We start from the raw sequence: 17051 nt of genomic DNA, 5'->3' as shown, positions 1-17051 counted from the left end.
AGAGTTACAAGGGCTGGATAGAGATGCCTGGAGGGCCACATTTGGTCCTTAGGCCTGTGGCTCCCAAGGGCTGATCTAAGTCATCTGTAGAAGCTGCTATGTAGAAGATGTATGCTTGCTGTTTTGTTACTTTTGACATTCCATGTTTTTTTGCCTCATCACTTTTATTTCCCCCAAAGCAAGTGTTGTACAGTGGTACCTCGGGTTAAGTACTTAATTCATTCCGGAGGTCCGTACTTAACCTGAAACTGTTCTTAACCTGAAGCACCACTTTAGCTAACGGGGCCTCCTGCTGCTGCCGCGCCGCCAGAGCACAATTTCTGTTCTCATCCTGAAGCAAAGTTCTTAACCTGAAGCACTATTTCTGGGTTAGCGGAGTCTGTAACCTGAAGCGTATGTAACCCGAGGTACCACTGTATAGAGAACGAAGACTTTCGATCAAAGTGATTCTGCTTAAGTAATTGGTTTCAATAATTAAGCAGATTTTTAAAAATGTAATCAATTCTATTTAATTTTTCATTATTCATGAGTTTCAGATGTCTCCAGAGAATTTAAACTCCCAAATTGACTTTGTAGCAAGAGATTATAAGGTTGACCAATTTGGAACTTTTTCTGGGTGATAGAGGCAGTATCGGTAATTAGATAGATGAATCTGATCTTTCCCTGTTCACTATAAAAGGATAGTGGAGTGAGCTGTGCCATCACTGGCTTTTTTCTTTCTTGTCATTTTAAGGATATGCCACTGAGCTATATGAATATCTGTACTGTATGAAAATTATGTAGCAGCTTTCACTGCAAAAATAATTATGATAAAAGCTTATGATTTCCTGAAGAGGTTGTTCTTTATGTTTTAAAGTCATAGTTTTAGTTAGTGTATTGACACTGAATTTAACTTTCCAAATGCAAGACAATCAATAGGACAACCTCATAACTCACAATTTCTGTTTCCTGTCTATGATGTCATAAAGCTCCATGTTGGTCATAGCAATGAAATGAATATCAATCAAGCTGTTTCTGGTTGAGCTGAAGGTGAAGCCGCTGTTAATCTGGTTTCAGATATTTTGTGTGTTTTTAAATAGTCCAGCTGCTCTTTTGGGCATCATAGTGATAGATTTTATGCAAATATTTTGCACTTTGGCATAATCTTTTCAGACAATAAACTAACAATATAATAAAGCAATTATTTCCACATTTAACCAAAACAAGAAGTAAATAATATAGGTTTTGATATTTTTGATATTTTCTCCAACAAAGGGTCTTGTTGGAGAACAAGTATGACCGACACAAATTCGTTTGGAGATGCTTTTGTCATCTTTGGAATGTCTATGGCAGGACAAGCTGTGTGAAGTGAATGTTTGCCTGCTACAAAGCTGTCATGGGGCCTGTCAAATGTGCCAAGCAGAATGATCAGCACTTGGTTTATTGGAAATAGAACTCATATACTCCTTTAACTTTTCATTAAGTGAAATGTAATATAATATTGTAGGTAATCTTAGCTACCTTAGAATGAATTACCTGAATTATTCCAATATATACCTTATCCTGAACTTAACGGAACACAGTGTAGTGTGTCTTATAATGTGCTAATACCTTTATGAGAAAAGGAAAGTGCACAGAGCACAGGATTAGCGATGGTGTGAATTTGGAATATGAACTCACCTAGTTTGGAAAGCCAAAACCCATTACAAACCAGACCCAGGCGTTTCAAGGATCAGCTGGTAATGAAATTCATCCTTGCTACCTGCTGGCTCCCTTCGCCAGTATTTTAAGGTTATTCTTGGAAAGGGGAGTAACTGAGGGCTCACTAGAGACAGTACTGGTCATTCTGACACTCAGGATTGTATTTTTTTGCCCAAGGCATTGGAATTTGTAAGTTCTTTTGCTTCCTTCACTGAATTTTGGGGAGAGTAAATAACAAGTTCCCCAGCTTATTATTTCCTGCTGGGGAACATGGGATCTTAGTTTCCTTGGCTGCTCTGGAGTTCTAAATTCCCATGCTCCCCCAAAAGCATATGATGCTCCCAAGTATGTTGTGGAGTGTTATTTCCAGGCTGGCAAGGGTTTTCCTGTTTATAGCTTTCTCTCCCTGTCACTGGCTGTCTCCTACTCCTTCTCAAAAGTAAGCATATTTGGAGTGAAGGGTGAGGGGAACTGGCAAGTTTCTAGTTTTCTCAAAAATAAAAGAAGATTGAGGTTTGTGTGCATAGGGTTATTGATTTCAAGGGATTTTCACCCATCATTGCATACTTGCATACTTGGATACCCTTGCATCATTGCATACTTGGATACCCTAGTATACAACATGTTGCATGTCAAAAAGATCCTTCTGTAATCATCTAGTTTTAATAGTATGCATTCTTCCCTGTATTGAATGTTAAATTGAGAAGATGATGTATTGCTTCAAGTTAGCATCAGAGTTGTTTGAGAAAATGGTAGAATCATATAATTGTAGAGTTTGAATGGGTCCTGGTGTTCATCTAGTCCAACCCACGGCAATATAGGAATTTCAACACATAGTCCCCAAGCTGATTTCAAACCATACTAGATCCTGCTTAGCTTTGCACATGTGCTAGCGGTTTTTATTGCTACATCTCTAGGAGGTAATGCCAGTTGTTTCTAGGCTCTGAATTATATCAGTGTTTGATGAATAGCCACATTCCACCCCCACCCCCCATTTACTATGGGCCAGATGAGCAAAATCTTACTATAGGAGTAACATACTTGAATGTCTTTATAATGGATGCCTGTTGCCTCTAGTTAGAGTATCTGCTTTGCTTTCATTCTGAGTGATGGTCCACTTATGGCTACAACAGAATAGGTGTTTAGTGACAAACTACCCCCAAGTCAATGTGTTTACATTACGTCTATTGACTAATTATTTTTTCTTTTTTAAAGGAACATAATTTTAAGCACTGAGAAAGTAATATTTCCACTATACAGTACTTGCTAAAATGGTCACTAAGGTCAGGCTGACAGAAATACGGAATGCTTTATGAAATTTGTTAGTCATCCTTGTGCTGGGGCCACGCTTATCTTCTGTGTATTTTTCCAATTTTTCTATAGATTACTTGCATTATAAAATGTAAGACATGTTTGATTGGTTGCTTAACTAATACACTTGTTTAAAAGATGTGAAACTGCAGATACAAATAGTATTTTCTGGAAAAAAGTCATTGTTCCTTCTGTGTGACACAAAGGGTGGTTTTGCAGGATGGGGCCTTCTTGGTAGTGGTGCTGAGACTTTAGAATTCTCTCCCTGGGGAGATGCACCTTGCTGCTTTTTTGATGGCATAGAGATTCCAAGTTAAAACTATCCTGTTTAAAAGCCATTTATGAGAAAGTTATTGTTAAGTTGTGGGTGAACATAGCAGAAGACACAGTGATTCTTCCAAGCAGCTCTTTATTTGTAAGCTGGAACAGAACTGAACTGAGGAGCTCAGTCAGCCTGCTTATATAGAGCTCCAGAACAATGTAACTGTTGCCATTTTCTAAAACTATCCAATCACTGAATGTCACTTTCGATCCTTCATTTGCATAACTATCTACAGTATCCCCCTGCTGGCCCAGGGTGAGAACTTCAATACATAACAGTTATTTAAAAATTAAGTTGTATGTTGCTGCTGTTTTGTTAATTTTATTTCTTGGAGGTTATTGCTTACTTATTCTCAACTATCTTGTGGATATTTTGTGATCAAAAGGAAAGATATAAATATTCCACAAAAACAAACAAATGCTTAGGCTGTGCAAACTTTTGTCACAGCAGCTGAAGTCCATAGATACAATGCAAAATTGTTTTACAGTTCTGTTTATTGTATTGCTGCAAAGTGGGGGAAGGTACAAAAGAACAAATAACACAGCAATTGTCCTACAGTTCTTATGCAGTCCTAGCCATATTCCTGTTTGAATCAAGATAAGTATCAGACATGTGAAATGATGTAATTCATTTGTAGGAAGACATTCCATCTCAAAACCACGCCCTCCAGTTGTAGTTGTACGCCATGTGAGCCACCACAATATTCACCTTAGTTGGGACTTGGAAGAACAACGAAAAGGTCCTCAGGAACAATGGTTAAAATTTTCAGTTGAAGAAGAGGACACAAAGTTGCATAAATATGGTCTAATTTATACGTAAGTGAAGTTGTGCTGCCCCCCTACAAAATAATTTGAAAACTTGGATAACAAGGCTGACATACTTAACATAAATCAGTGGTTCTGAAAATGGTCTTTGTGGTTGTAGGTGTAACAAGAGTATATCAATACTTCCATGCATTGCAGACTCTTCCCCTAAATCTGTACATCTCAGTGGAGCAAGTACCACTCAAATGACATGAAAGGGGAAGGTTCTTTAAACATGGAATCAATTCATTGATGGGTCTGACTTGTTGCTGTTGGATCCCGAGTGTGGACCACATGACCCTTCTTCACCCAGTACTCTTGTTGCTTTTTATGGCTAAAGCATAACTCCTTCACTGTTTTACTCTTGTTTCTTTTCTTCTAACTTTATGATTTAATTTGTAAAAAGTTTTCTTAATTGTTGAAAAAGTCAGTACATTAAATGATAAAATTGATCTTCCTCTTGATTTTCGACAAAAAAATAGTTTTATTATCAGTTACATTGAGCATTTGGAGAGGTGGTTTATGTGTTGTAAAAGTAAAATAAATAAATTGACTGCAGTGCTACATAAGTTACCAGTGGTCCCCTGACTGCTCTGAGGTTTGCTCTGAGACATCATACGTTCTGTTGTCATCAAACAATTTCTATGTAGAGTTTGTCACTAGGTGGCAGAATTAGACTGTTTGAATACTACCTATTTCATCATATGTCAAGCTACATATCTTATACTATAAACAGTACTTTAAAATTTAAAGCATTCTGAGCGTTCTAGGAAACAATCTCTTTACAATGTCAGACAGCTTAGAAGGATTTTTGCTTTTTAGTTAAAGCAGTAGCACATGGCAAAGTAATGGTAATTCTGATAGACATTTTTTGGTATTCCAAATATTATATGAATACATTAAATTAAAATATTCAAACCTGAACTTTTGCCCTTGAAAAATGTGCTGGGAGTATATATTTGATGACATTTATGTAGATGTTCTAGTTCTTGTTTTTGAAGACCTGAAGTCCTTGGGTGATATCCAGCATAAGTCATACTCAGAGTAGACCAATTGAAATGGTAGATTTCACAGAGTCTACTCTGAGTATGACAGATATTGGCTATCACCCTTTCTTTCCTTTTGGGTTTTAAAGTATGTACAGCTTAGGTATTCATGTAGGCTTGAGAAAACTTTGGATTGGTATGTGTAGTTAGGGCAAATGAATTTGCAGATGGATTCACAGTGACACAACAATAATGTGTATTTAAAAAGAACAATTTTGGCACATATTTCCCATCTAAGCGGATGGGTTTTTCCCCCAGTGACCTTCATACATTCACAGTAACAGGTGTTCGGTAGTCGATTTTTAGTACCATTTGTATTTTTAACTTTATTTTTAGAGTTAGTCTTGTATAAACAAAACATTTGAAAATGATTTAAAAAAATTTTTTTTGGGGGGGAAATAACATTACTCTGTTTTAGGGGCTATGCTCAACAGCATGTGGTGGAAGGTCTTGAACCTAGAACAACCTACAGATTTCGACTTAAAGTGACAGATCCTTCAGGGGAGTCTGCTTACAGTACACCTGTTTGTGTAACAACAACGAGTAAGTTGGCAATTCATTGTTAATTCTAAGTATGCACAATATAAATTTGATTTCTACCCAATGAAAATAGCTATCAAATGGAAAGCAGAAGTTTATTAAGTAAATTTAACATACAGCACTGCTCTCAATTAAGCATTTTTATGCAGTATCTTATTTGGGATACATTTTAGACCTTTTGCATTTGCTATTTCTCACTGTTATCTAAAGTGGGGGAAACCCTTATCTTAAAATGCTTGCTTGCTTTTTTGATGTTGTCTTCTCGCTATTCAGTCCTTGGCTGCCCAAATTAAAAAACAGGAAAAGAAACCTCATCAGTTTCATAAAGTCTCCATGTTCTTTAATGAACTGAGCTTGGCATCCAGACAGTATTGATTATTTAGGAATTCGATCTGCAAAAATATTCTCTGTGGTGATCCCACAATGAATCACTACCTATGGGTGGCTAGCTAAAATCCAGCCATTAGGAACAACATGTACCACTTTGTGTCCTTTTGAAGATACATATCTAGTAAGAAGTCTGCTTCTTGGCAGCAGAACTGCTTGTTCTGGGAGTTAAGAATGGAGTGTTGTATATTCCAGTCCCCAAGAAATCCATGCACCTCTCCACACTCCCTGAGTTGGGAGTAAATTATCCTGTTGAAATTAATAGACTTCTGTATTGTATCAAATAGGTTCACAGCCAAAAGCTTGCAACTGATTCACCATTGTGCTCTAGCCCATGGTGAGATACCTAGAACATTTTAGTGAAAGTATGGCTGAATCCCTTTGCCATAGCTTCCTACGTAACCACCAGAAGCCATTAGACGTTAGCATCTTAATATAACATGCACACATTTGTTCAAAGGCCGCCATTCCTGAATTGAAACCTTGTTCTGAAAACGGTGTGAGTTTTCGGGGCGGGCCGCGGGGATCTGGGAAATAATCCTATGCAAATTAGGGTAAACATTTCAGTTTGCATTGGAAAAAATTCTGATACCTAGAGAGTGATCTAATTGAGCATGCTTATTTTACTTACATTCAGTTAACAAAGCTAAACACTTTGAATGTACAAAGCTTGCCAAATATTGTATCAGCAAATGGCATCCATTTGTTGTTACTAATGCATTTATGAAATGGAAAATTTTCCTCAGGAAAAGAAAGCATTGGAAAGAATTCTGCCCGTCATTATCTAAAAATATGTTATGTGTTTGGCATGTTCATAGTTCATTTTAATATTGCACTTCACATAATGTTTGCTTTCTAAATAGCATAATGGATTTGGATAACAATCTGAATTGTAAAACCAGGATTTTCCTATACAATGCACAGCTTTATTATATGTAAATATCCAAATCCATTCATATTCATATTTCATAGCTTCGTTGTTTTAATGTGCATGTTAGGAATATGCACATTAAAACAAAATGTCTCTTTTGGTTTAGCATTTGCATTCAGCTGGAAAAAGCCTTCATAAATCAGAATGCAAGTACTTTGCAAAAGGGTGTGATGCTGCTTCTTTTTTTCCTCAGGTAAAAGACAAGAAAGTCCTGTTTAAATGAGGCGTGCAATTTTAATCAATTGGTCCCTAAAATAGAAAGACAAACAGCTGCTGCCTGTTAATTGGAGAATGTCTTCACCAATGAGTTCATCATTTATTCAGTTTTCAATAGAGCCTTCAGTTCCATAAATAAAATTCTTATAGCCACTTTAGAATACATTGCTCTGTTCATCTGCAACCCAATACCTTTTTATGAAGGATTTATTTCAGAAGACAAAAGCATGACCTTCACCTATCCAGATTCCTTTTGTTTATCCAGTAATCACATTTATTGTGTGGACACAATTTTAATGAGTAACTCTGTCAACCTTAAGCTTCTTGTCTGAAAGTTTTATGTACTGCACATATATTTTAATATAACTTCAAAGAGAGAATGATTGTACATTTTAAATTGTTTCTCTTAGCTTTTGGTTCTTTTAATTATTTGCTCCTACACACCCAAAGAATTGTTTTTGAGAACTGTCATAGAGGTAAACTATGGTCAATATGGGAGGAACATGTCCTTAATAGAAAAGGTCTCCTCAAAGACATAATAAAGGGCTATAAACATAAATTGAAATAAAAGCATACACCTATTTTGTCCAAATGCATTATTCATACAACAACCCCAATATTATTATCCACTCCATATTGCAGATGGTGGGGAAGGCATTAGAACTAATGGGTTGCCTAAGCCCTAAAGCTACCTCAGGAGTTTGTGATTGAGGTGAGATTTGAAGCAGGGATTTCCTCACTAACACCTTTTGCTACTCCCCCCCCCTTTTTTTGCAATGCAGAGACTCAACAGTGTGCACAATATTTTAGATGTTGTCATTATTCATGAGTGTTTATTTGAGAGATGGTGCCCAGGTTTTAAAAATAAATAAACAATCGTCTGGGTTTTTTGTGTTTTTTTATATAAAAACAACAGATTTCAAAGTCACCTTTGAAACATTTCATCTTTCTGCTAAACAGTGATAAAAGGTCTATTGTTTAATTTAGGAACCTGGGAGGTGTCCAGATGCTGTTCTGAAAAATGTGAAAGCTAGTTATTTGACAGCATTTTAATAGCTGACAGAGTACCAGCAAAACAATTTTTTATCCATCCTGCTTTCATGCATTGTTTTCTTCAGGTGAACCAATGAGTGGAGACCATCTCCATCGTGCTGTTAGCAGAAATGATGTAGATCAAGTCCTTACTATTCTTAAAGGAAGGTGAGAAATGATTCACCTTTTAAAATCTTCATATCTGTGTAATAATGAGTGAAAGATAATGACAATTGCATGACAAATTGTGCTCTGACTTAAAGTGTCATTTTTCCTGTCACCTAAATATTAATGTTAAGCTTATATGTTAAGTTCAATGTGATAGATTTCTAATTGCAAATTATGCTATTACAGAAATGGGTGCTAATATGTGTGTGTGTATGTGTATAGATATATATAGATGCACGCGCGCACGCGCGCACGCACGCACACACACACACATATATTATAACATTGACCCCTGTGTAAGTAGAAGGCAGGCATTCTATATAACTGACAATTCCCTTTCCTAGTGATACACTAGTGGGAGCCAGTGTGGTGTAGTGGTTAAGAGCGGTAGTCTCATAATCTGGGGAACCGGGTTCGCGTCTCCGCTCCTCCACATGCAGCTGCTGGGTGACCTTGGGCTAGTCACACTTCTCTGAAGTCTCTCAGCCCCACTCACCTCACAGAGTGTGTGTTGTGGGGGAGAAAGGAAAAGGAGAATGTTAGCCGCTTGAGACTCCTTCGGGTAGTGATAAAGTGGGATATCAAATCCAAACTCTTCTACTCTATCAGAAAATGCCACTGCAAAAGGTCCTCAATCCTAGGGAATAATTTTTCAGGGAATTTAGAGGTTGATATCAGAAATGGGAGCATATAAGTACCCTTTCATGGGGAAAAAACATACTGTGCTTCTTGGATCTAAGCCATATAATTCTTTTATGTTATGAAAGGCAGCAATGATCCATGAAGTTGTGTGCTGAGGTGCACTAATCAAGGCAGACTCGGTGCTCTTGTTGTTGGGCACTGCAAGGTGAGTAGGAAAGACATGAAGATTACTATATGAGCATTGTGCAGCTGCTGACTGGCCAGTGCATGGTGTAAAATGTGGGCCATGATGTCAGTGGCCCAGTCTACTTGCTTGTCAGCAGGTCATAACTGCAGGGTGCTGACCTAGTAGGTTCATAGCTTCCTGCCATCTTGCAGTGCCTATAAGTAAGAACACTGTGCCCCCACCTCCTCCATTGGTACACAGTGGTGGCAACTTTAATGGATCCTTACCACTGATGAATAGGCAGAATATGCATCTACGTACGTTGAGAAACACTGGAGAAGAACTGTAGTGATGGAAATGATAACGAGTCTACTTTTTTCTTTTTTGAAAAGGCAAGTGGTGGTAGATACACTCAATAAACTAGGATTTACAGCGTTGATGGTGGCTTCACAAAAAGGATATACTAGGTAGTATTGTAATATTTCTTTTACCTTTCTTGTATGAGACTCTGTACAGATCAGAATATTCAGTTATAGTTCTCATTAGTTTCGTGGTTTGGGGTGTGTGTGATATGAAGCTGCCATTATCTGCTTGAAATTCAGTGATAGCTGATTGATGACCCATTGTAATATCTAATCGCCAACCAATTTTATCTGGCCCTCCACTGACTACCTAATCCCTCCCCCAGCAAAAAAAATAAGTAACAAGATTCCCCACTTCAAATTCCTCTCGCTCTCTTTCATATTGCATTTATTATATGTATTTATACATATTATATGTACTGATATGCCTGGGCATATATGATTCATTACTGTGAATGTTTGACTAGACAGCAACAATTTTATTGTGGGGTATTGGAATCACTGACAGAACAGTACTCTTCAAAACTGCAGAAGGTGGCCACCTCTCCTTTCAGATATATTAATTTTGGGATCCCCTCCCCAATTCATTCCTTAAATACTATTTTATAGCTACAGGCCTGAAACTGATAATTTATTTAGTGTTCAGAGTATGTTCTTTCACATTCATCCTCATAACACCACAGTGCAATGAATAATTATTCTTTGTTTTGTAGACTGAGAGCTAAGACTGAAGAACAGTGACTTGCTCTTGCTCAAAATTACCTAGTTAATTATAAACAAAGTTTGGCTTGAAACCAGAATTTTGTATAGTACTCTAGTCAATGGATCACATCAACTTTATATTCTAGACTGGGATAACTTGCTGCAGCAGTTGCTATTGTTTATAGTTGTATTGACTTACAAGGCAAGCTGTTAGTTGATAAATAATTTCAGTGTGGCATATGAATTTGCACATGGTTTGAAGACAGTGGTCAGTTTGCCACATAACAATTTCTTACTATAGCAGCCATTGAAATTGGCACCCTAACTGAATATTCTTTATATGTCCTGGCAAGCTGCTAGTTGCTGAAAAATAATATAATGCAAATGTTTTCTATCTAGACTTGCACAGATTTTGGTAGAAAATGGAGCAGATGTAAACCGGAAGAATGCCAGTGGGAAAGACAGGTAATAAATGCAGTACATTGCCTCATCATATAACATGGCGGATGTTGTTTTGTGGACTTAAAAAGTAATGTAAACCTGTGTCCATGGGGGAGGAAATTTCACTGGGATATTTAATGTAAACCTGTGTCCATTTAATGTAAACCTGTGTCCATTTAATGTAAACCTGTGTCCATGGGGGAGGAAATTTCACTGGGATATTTAATGTAAACCTGTGTCCATTTAATGTAAACCTGTGTCCATGGGGGGAGGAAATTTCACTGGGATATTTAATGTAAACCTGTGTCCATTTAATGTAAACCTGTGTCCATTTAATGTAAACCTGTGTCCATGGGGGAGGAAATTTCACTGGGATACTGTCTGCATCGGAGCTTGACATCGTTTCTCTACTACATGGTCTACTACATGGTCCTTGATGGTGATGGGAAACACAACATGACATGGATGGAGGAGCAGTAAAATGTGGAACAGCATGGGTGCAACATTTGTGAACAGCAACAAAAAAAAGCAGATTAAAATTATTATTTTGTGGGGAGGGATTGGTTTTAGAGCTCATAAACCCTCAATTTTTACCCATGTGTGGTACTTCAATTTTTCCTTGGAATGAATGATAGCCATTAATTTAAATGGCAGAAAGGAAAGGTATGCATTCAGAGGCACACATGGACTAGGCTGAGGCTGATAACTGAAATGAGAAACAAGTTTCTCTCTTCTCAGGTGTTGCAGGCTGCAGCCCATTTATAATGGGAGTGATGGTTGTGACAGCCTCTACTGACACTGCTACTCTGATTTGGGTTCTGTTTCTTGGTTTATTTGTTTGTTTTTTACAATCAAACGGTATATATAAGTTTATGAAATAAATATGAAAATAAATTATGAAATTGGTTATAACAGTGTATGACATTGTAAAAACTGCTCATATATATAGCATGAGATATATTTTCATTTCCATTATTTAATGGATTGTACTTTTGCTATTCTGTGAAGCTTGTTAAAATTTGTTTTAGTTGTTTGTTTCCTTAAATACCACTTTTGTATGCAAAGGGCCATTGTGCTCTTTCCTAAATATTCAGTCTGTTTAGTGCATGCAACACTCTTACTGACCAGGAAGGACTTTAAAGTAGTAAAGTAAGCCAATAGATTCATATAATTTTGGACAACCAGTCAAATTAGCAAGTGAACCGTGTTCATCAGCCAGCAGAATGAACTTCTGCTCAATGGGACTTCCTTTTTCTCTCCTTCAAACAAATGCAGATAGAAGCCCCATTTTAGACCTTCCGCTTTCAGCCTGAGAAGGTCAGGGACTCAGCAAGCAGGGATGGGGTTATAGGGAGCATGGTTGGCATACACCCTATCCAAGCAGAATGTCCAGCCAGGGCTAGTTACTCATTTTATGGCCCAAATCAATAATAGTGTCTGTTGGGTTTCCCCAAGTGTTTAATAAACAACAAGGGTGTTCCGCTCTGTTTTTTTTAAAAATAATTTCTGACAGAATTAGTTTGATAAATAAAGTTATTTTACTATCTCCTCAAGACATGTCCTTATCAGAGCCTTTCCTGGACCACCTCTAGCCTCAACTCGCTGCTGATCAGTTGACATATCACCTACTAATTACTAACTTTTAATTTGCCCGCACTTTGTCTTTCATATCTGTTTTGGCAGTCTAATGTCGATCCTAAACTATTCAGGCAGTTTCTGGTTCTGGCATTTGGCGTGGATTGTACTATGTTGAGAGTACCATGTTGAAAGTATCAGCAGTATATATAAAAGAATCTTCCTGAACACAAAAGTATGGTGATTTTCTAAAAGTAAATGTGTCCAAAGCCTCCAAAAAGGAATCTAGACAAATCAGAGGAAAATACAGAATTACAACAATTAGATGTCAGCATATGAGCAGCAGCAAGAAATAAGATACAATAACCCATAGAATAACAATACAATTTTTTTATAACTTGGTCTATGAGCTGGTTAATTTCTAGTATTATTTAGATAACTACACAAAATCATGCAAGTTTTCTTCCCGATTATATTTTAAGTTAATCTGAAAGGCCTGCTTTTAAAGGTGTTTCATAAGTGGTACTAGATGTCCCTGGTAATGTTGGCTGATGTTCTGTGGTTGGGAAATCGTAAATCTTACACTGAAGTCAATATGTTGTGTCTTCAGTTGATGTCTAGGATTTTGTTCTCTATGGAAATATTAAAATGAAGTAATGTCTCAAAAGATTCAACAGAATCCTCAGTGATACACACTGAACTGCAGATGTTAGCAGTTACTAGGAAAATGTTCTTTTGGTTTTTTCTTTGGCTATTTTTGCTAACCCCAGTTATACATTTCACAAAAGCCCTTATTTTTTATATATAAAGGCTTCTTTTACAATTATCAGCCCATTTTGTCCATCTGGACAATTGGATATTGTGTTTTGGTTTTGTACTACCATTTCCTTCTAGCACTGTGAATAAGTTCTTCTGGTAGCTTGTTTACATATACTTTATGTAGGCTTCAGTTTTACTAGTAATATAATAGTGATTATATCAGTGGTCATATAACAGCAATATACAGTCATAAAATGGTGTTTAACAGAAAATTAACCAACTTAGAAGAGTATTTAGACTAAGGTGTGGCTCACTTAAACAGGACTTAATTTTCAGTTCTAGAAATTGCAAAATAACAATGTTTTATGTTACTTTAATAAGTAGGGTTTTTTTTTCCCCTTAGTTTAATGATAGCTTGTTATGCTGGTCACCTGGACATTGCTAAGTATCTCAGATCCCAAGGAGCTTCTTGGTTATCCAGAGATCTTGGGGGATGTACAGCTATGCACTGGGCTGCTGACGGAGGACATGTCGATGTTATTGAGTGGATGGTCAAGGATGGTTGTCAGGTATGGTGTTCATCTGCATACTTTGAAGCAGTTTATCAGATGTGTACATGCCACTGTATATAGATGTGCTGTTAATCATTATGGAATGCTGCACCAGTTGTTGCCATAATTTCAAGGTTATGAAGAAATTGCATTACCTGCTTTAAAAAGCTTGTATATACCATAACTTTAATAGTCATTGGTTATTGTATTTGAAACTAATCTTGTTTACGTAAGAGGATACTTGGTGAAATAGATTCAAATGACCAAATAAATGTATACTAGGATTGAAAAAAAGTACAAATTTTGGTTGAATCCAGTGTGTGCCTGAGTGAAAGACACTTGTGCAATGTGACTTTCCCATCCTGTCCTCCCCACTGTGATCTTCTGTGCTCCCCACAAAGCTATCCACTCTGACAAGCTGCTTCTATACTATTTTTTATCATTTACAGTGGTGCCTCGCAAGACGAAATTAATCCGTTCCACGAGTCTCTTTGTCTTGCGGTTTTTTCGTCTTGCGAAGCACGGCTATTAGTGGCTTAGCGGCTATTAGCGGCTTAGCCGCTTTAAGAAAAAGGAAACAAACTCGCAAGAACCTGTAAGACGTTTCATCTTGCGAAGCAAGCCCATAGGGAAATTCGTCTTGCGGAACGACTCAAAAAACGGAAAAGTCTTTCGTCTTGCGCGTTTTTCGTCTTGCGAGGCATTCGTCTTGCGAGGCATCACTGTACACTGTATTCCTCTGTGCCACATCCTTTCCTAAGGATTTTCCAGCCCTCAGGAGAGGCATTTGAAAGGCCCAGAGGACTGCAATGAAGAATGGAGGGCCTTGAGCTTGTTTGGAGGTTCTAGCAGGGGAGCGCAGCTATTGTATACCCTTGACTGAAGAACGGTACACTCCTTCTATCTGGGATGGTTGTCCTCTTCCACCGAGCACGCAGCTTTGGGAGGGACGCACATGGAGCGGTGAGGGAGGAAGGGGACACCCGCCTAGCCAGCCAGATCAGCCGAATCAACCCTGGCAATCAATGGGGTGACAGATGTCGCAGCCAGATCGCCCTCACATCGAACATTATCTATTTTCCAAAGTTTGGTGAATTCTGGTTGTGTGACCCATTTGTTCTCGGTAGATAAAGGCAAACTTTCCCCTGTTGTCGGAGTCACCAACAAGATGATCCCTGAAATAATTTTTAAAAACCAGGAAAAGGAAGTTCAATTGAATATATACATTATTGGATTGTATGCAGTACTGTTTTTCATGGGCAGGGTGGGCTTCTTCTCATACAATAGGACTCTACCCCTCTGCAGCTTCCTGTATACCCTCAAAATCTGCTCTGGAGTGTTGGGAACCCTCTGGGACAGAATTTTAGGGTATTGGGGAACTGCAGTCGAGTAAAGTGAGTGGAAGTCTGCTTGTACAATACTTGATTCCACCCAGTGTATTGGAAGAACTAATAAATTAGGAATTATAATACAGAATGAACATCAAATATTATGTTAGGGTCAATTTGAAAAACACAAACACACAAATTATAAGTGCAACACCTGCAAATGTAACAGGGAAATAAATGTAAATTGTAAGTTAAAAATATGGAATGAATGGGCATTATCTTGACCAATAATGCTACCACTGCTGTTGCTATTACTTTACTTCTATCAGCAGCATGCTGTGCACTCTGCAGATAACAGTAATGACACCCTCCTTGCCAAGAAGTGTTCAATCAAAATAAAATGGAGAGGATGAAACTGAAAAGCAAAGCTGTATTAAGGCCAGCGAGTCTGTAAAATAAGACTGAATTTGGTTACCAGGTGGAAGAAGGCCCTGACAATGTCAAGTGGTCTAGGAATGATTTTATGGAAGGAATAGATTTTGAAGTGGGAGAATGAATTGGGCTGATATATAGAAAAGGCCAAGGAGGCTGCTCCAGGCATCGAGAACTGCACAGCATGAGAAATAAATTGCTGGAACAAGCAGGAAAGAGTGATGCTGAAGATAGGTAATAAGCTCAGCAAGTATTCAACAGAACAGAAATTTCGTCAATTTTCATTGAATTCATGTTTCAAGTATCAGAAGAACATCCTTTCTTTGACAGATTGATCCTAAAGACACAGGCTTGGAGTGGACTCCGCTGATGAGACTATGTGCAATAACAGGAAAAGCAGATGTGGCCACAACTTTACTAGACGCTGGAGCTGATGTGAATGCAAAAGATAAGGATGGCAAGACACCTCTCATGGTATGCTCTGCTGCTAAGCAGTGTGCTGGTATATTTTGGAATACACTTTGCAACCTCATGGAAAAGTGCTGTGTGAAAAGCAACCCCAAACCCAGAGTTCTCCTTTTTGTACACTTTTCCCCAATATTTTTGCAGTGCACTAGAGTTTATATACACTATACGTGGTGGTTTTTGTGGTGCAAGTCTACAATTAAAAAAAACAACTGTGTAAAAAGCATATGTTGGTGAGAAGTGTGCACAGAAATGCTTTATAATTAAGGAAAATTGCTGGCAAACATGTATATTAGGTTAAATGCACCAAAATGTACACAAATTTTCACAGACAGATGCAAAAATGAGGTGAACTGAAGACTGGAAAAAATAAGAAACTGAAATCAACAGGTTCATCCACTCCTGCCACCAGTACAATGTGGGGCTGCACTAGACTTGCTGCTAGTGGTCTGCACAACAGTCCATGGAACTGCACTAATACATACATACTCAAACTTTTGTCTGCTCTTAGAAAGGTCTTTTGAACTTACTTGTATACTATAGAATGAGGCAGCTAGATGCTTTGCTCTCAAAGATATGTAATGTATGAAACTGAGTTATTAATCCTGCCTGTGCCCTTCAACAAGGTTGTGTTGGTATAATTTGTGTTTGGGTGTGAAGCTTGTTTACCTGGTTGTCTGTTTACCTGAGAACTACCTGCTCATTCCACTACTTTTCTTCTGCAATATGAAACATTTTGATATGGTGGTGTGTCAAGAGGTCTACTTAAGAAAGGCTTCTAGGTACTACTGCTCCATACTGTTCCCTGCCCCATGGAATATATTTACTGTTATGGAAAGCCTTTCTTGCACAGATGACACGTCCTTTTTCATTCACTACTAATTTGCCCACAGAATGCAGTGGCTGTGCTAGAAGCCTTTTTACCTGTATTGGGATGACAGGAGGATTTGCAAAGTAACACTTCACTTCCCCTTTGATTTCTCTTATTAAGGCACTTTATCTCACAATCTCTTTCCTGGTTTGGTGCGTGAAATGAAGTACGTAGTCTGAGCAAATTCAAATGTTTCTTTAATAGGATGAGCCCTCTTATTCCTTCATACTTGGAAATTCATCTTTCTGAAGTACTGCATTTCTATTTGTAGATTCTATAAAGATCAAAATGCTCTGTTAACATTTTCATTCCAGTCAGCAC

General features: G+C 37.8%; 1 protein-coding gene across 5 annotated transcripts in view; it reads left to right on the top strand.

Annotated features, from left to right (window-relative positions):
• FANK1 (fibronectin type III and ankyrin repeat domains 1) overlaps positions 1–17051 on the top strand; it is a 34646-nt gene that overhangs the window by 9845 nt on the left and 7750 nt on the right. For all 5 annotated transcript variants that reach the window (XR_013839254.1, XR_013839255.1, XM_079977155.1 and 2 more), the window contains exons 2-8: positions 3951–4128; positions 5581–5705; positions 8355–8436; positions 9637–9711; positions 10708–10773; positions 13487–13652; positions 15725–15868. Coding sequence is in view for 3 of the 5 variants with exons in the window: in XM_079977155.1 (XP_079833281.1) it covers positions 3951–4128; positions 5581–5705; positions 8355–8436; positions 9637–9711; positions 10708–10773; positions 13487–13652; positions 15725–15868 (836 nt within the window). In the remaining 2 variants the exon portion in view is untranslated. The remainder of the gene's footprint in view (positions 1–3950; positions 4129–5580; positions 5706–8354; positions 8437–9636; positions 9712–10707; positions 10774–13486; positions 13653–15724; positions 15869–17051) is intronic.

The sequence above is a fragment of the Podarcis cretensis genome (genome assembly GCF_951804945.1).
Source record: "Podarcis cretensis genome assembly, chromosome: 5".
Lineage (NCBI taxonomy): Eukaryota > Metazoa > Chordata > Lepidosauria > Squamata > Lacertidae > Podarcis > Podarcis cretensis.
This window is presented reverse-complemented; position numbering and strand designations above follow the sequence as displayed.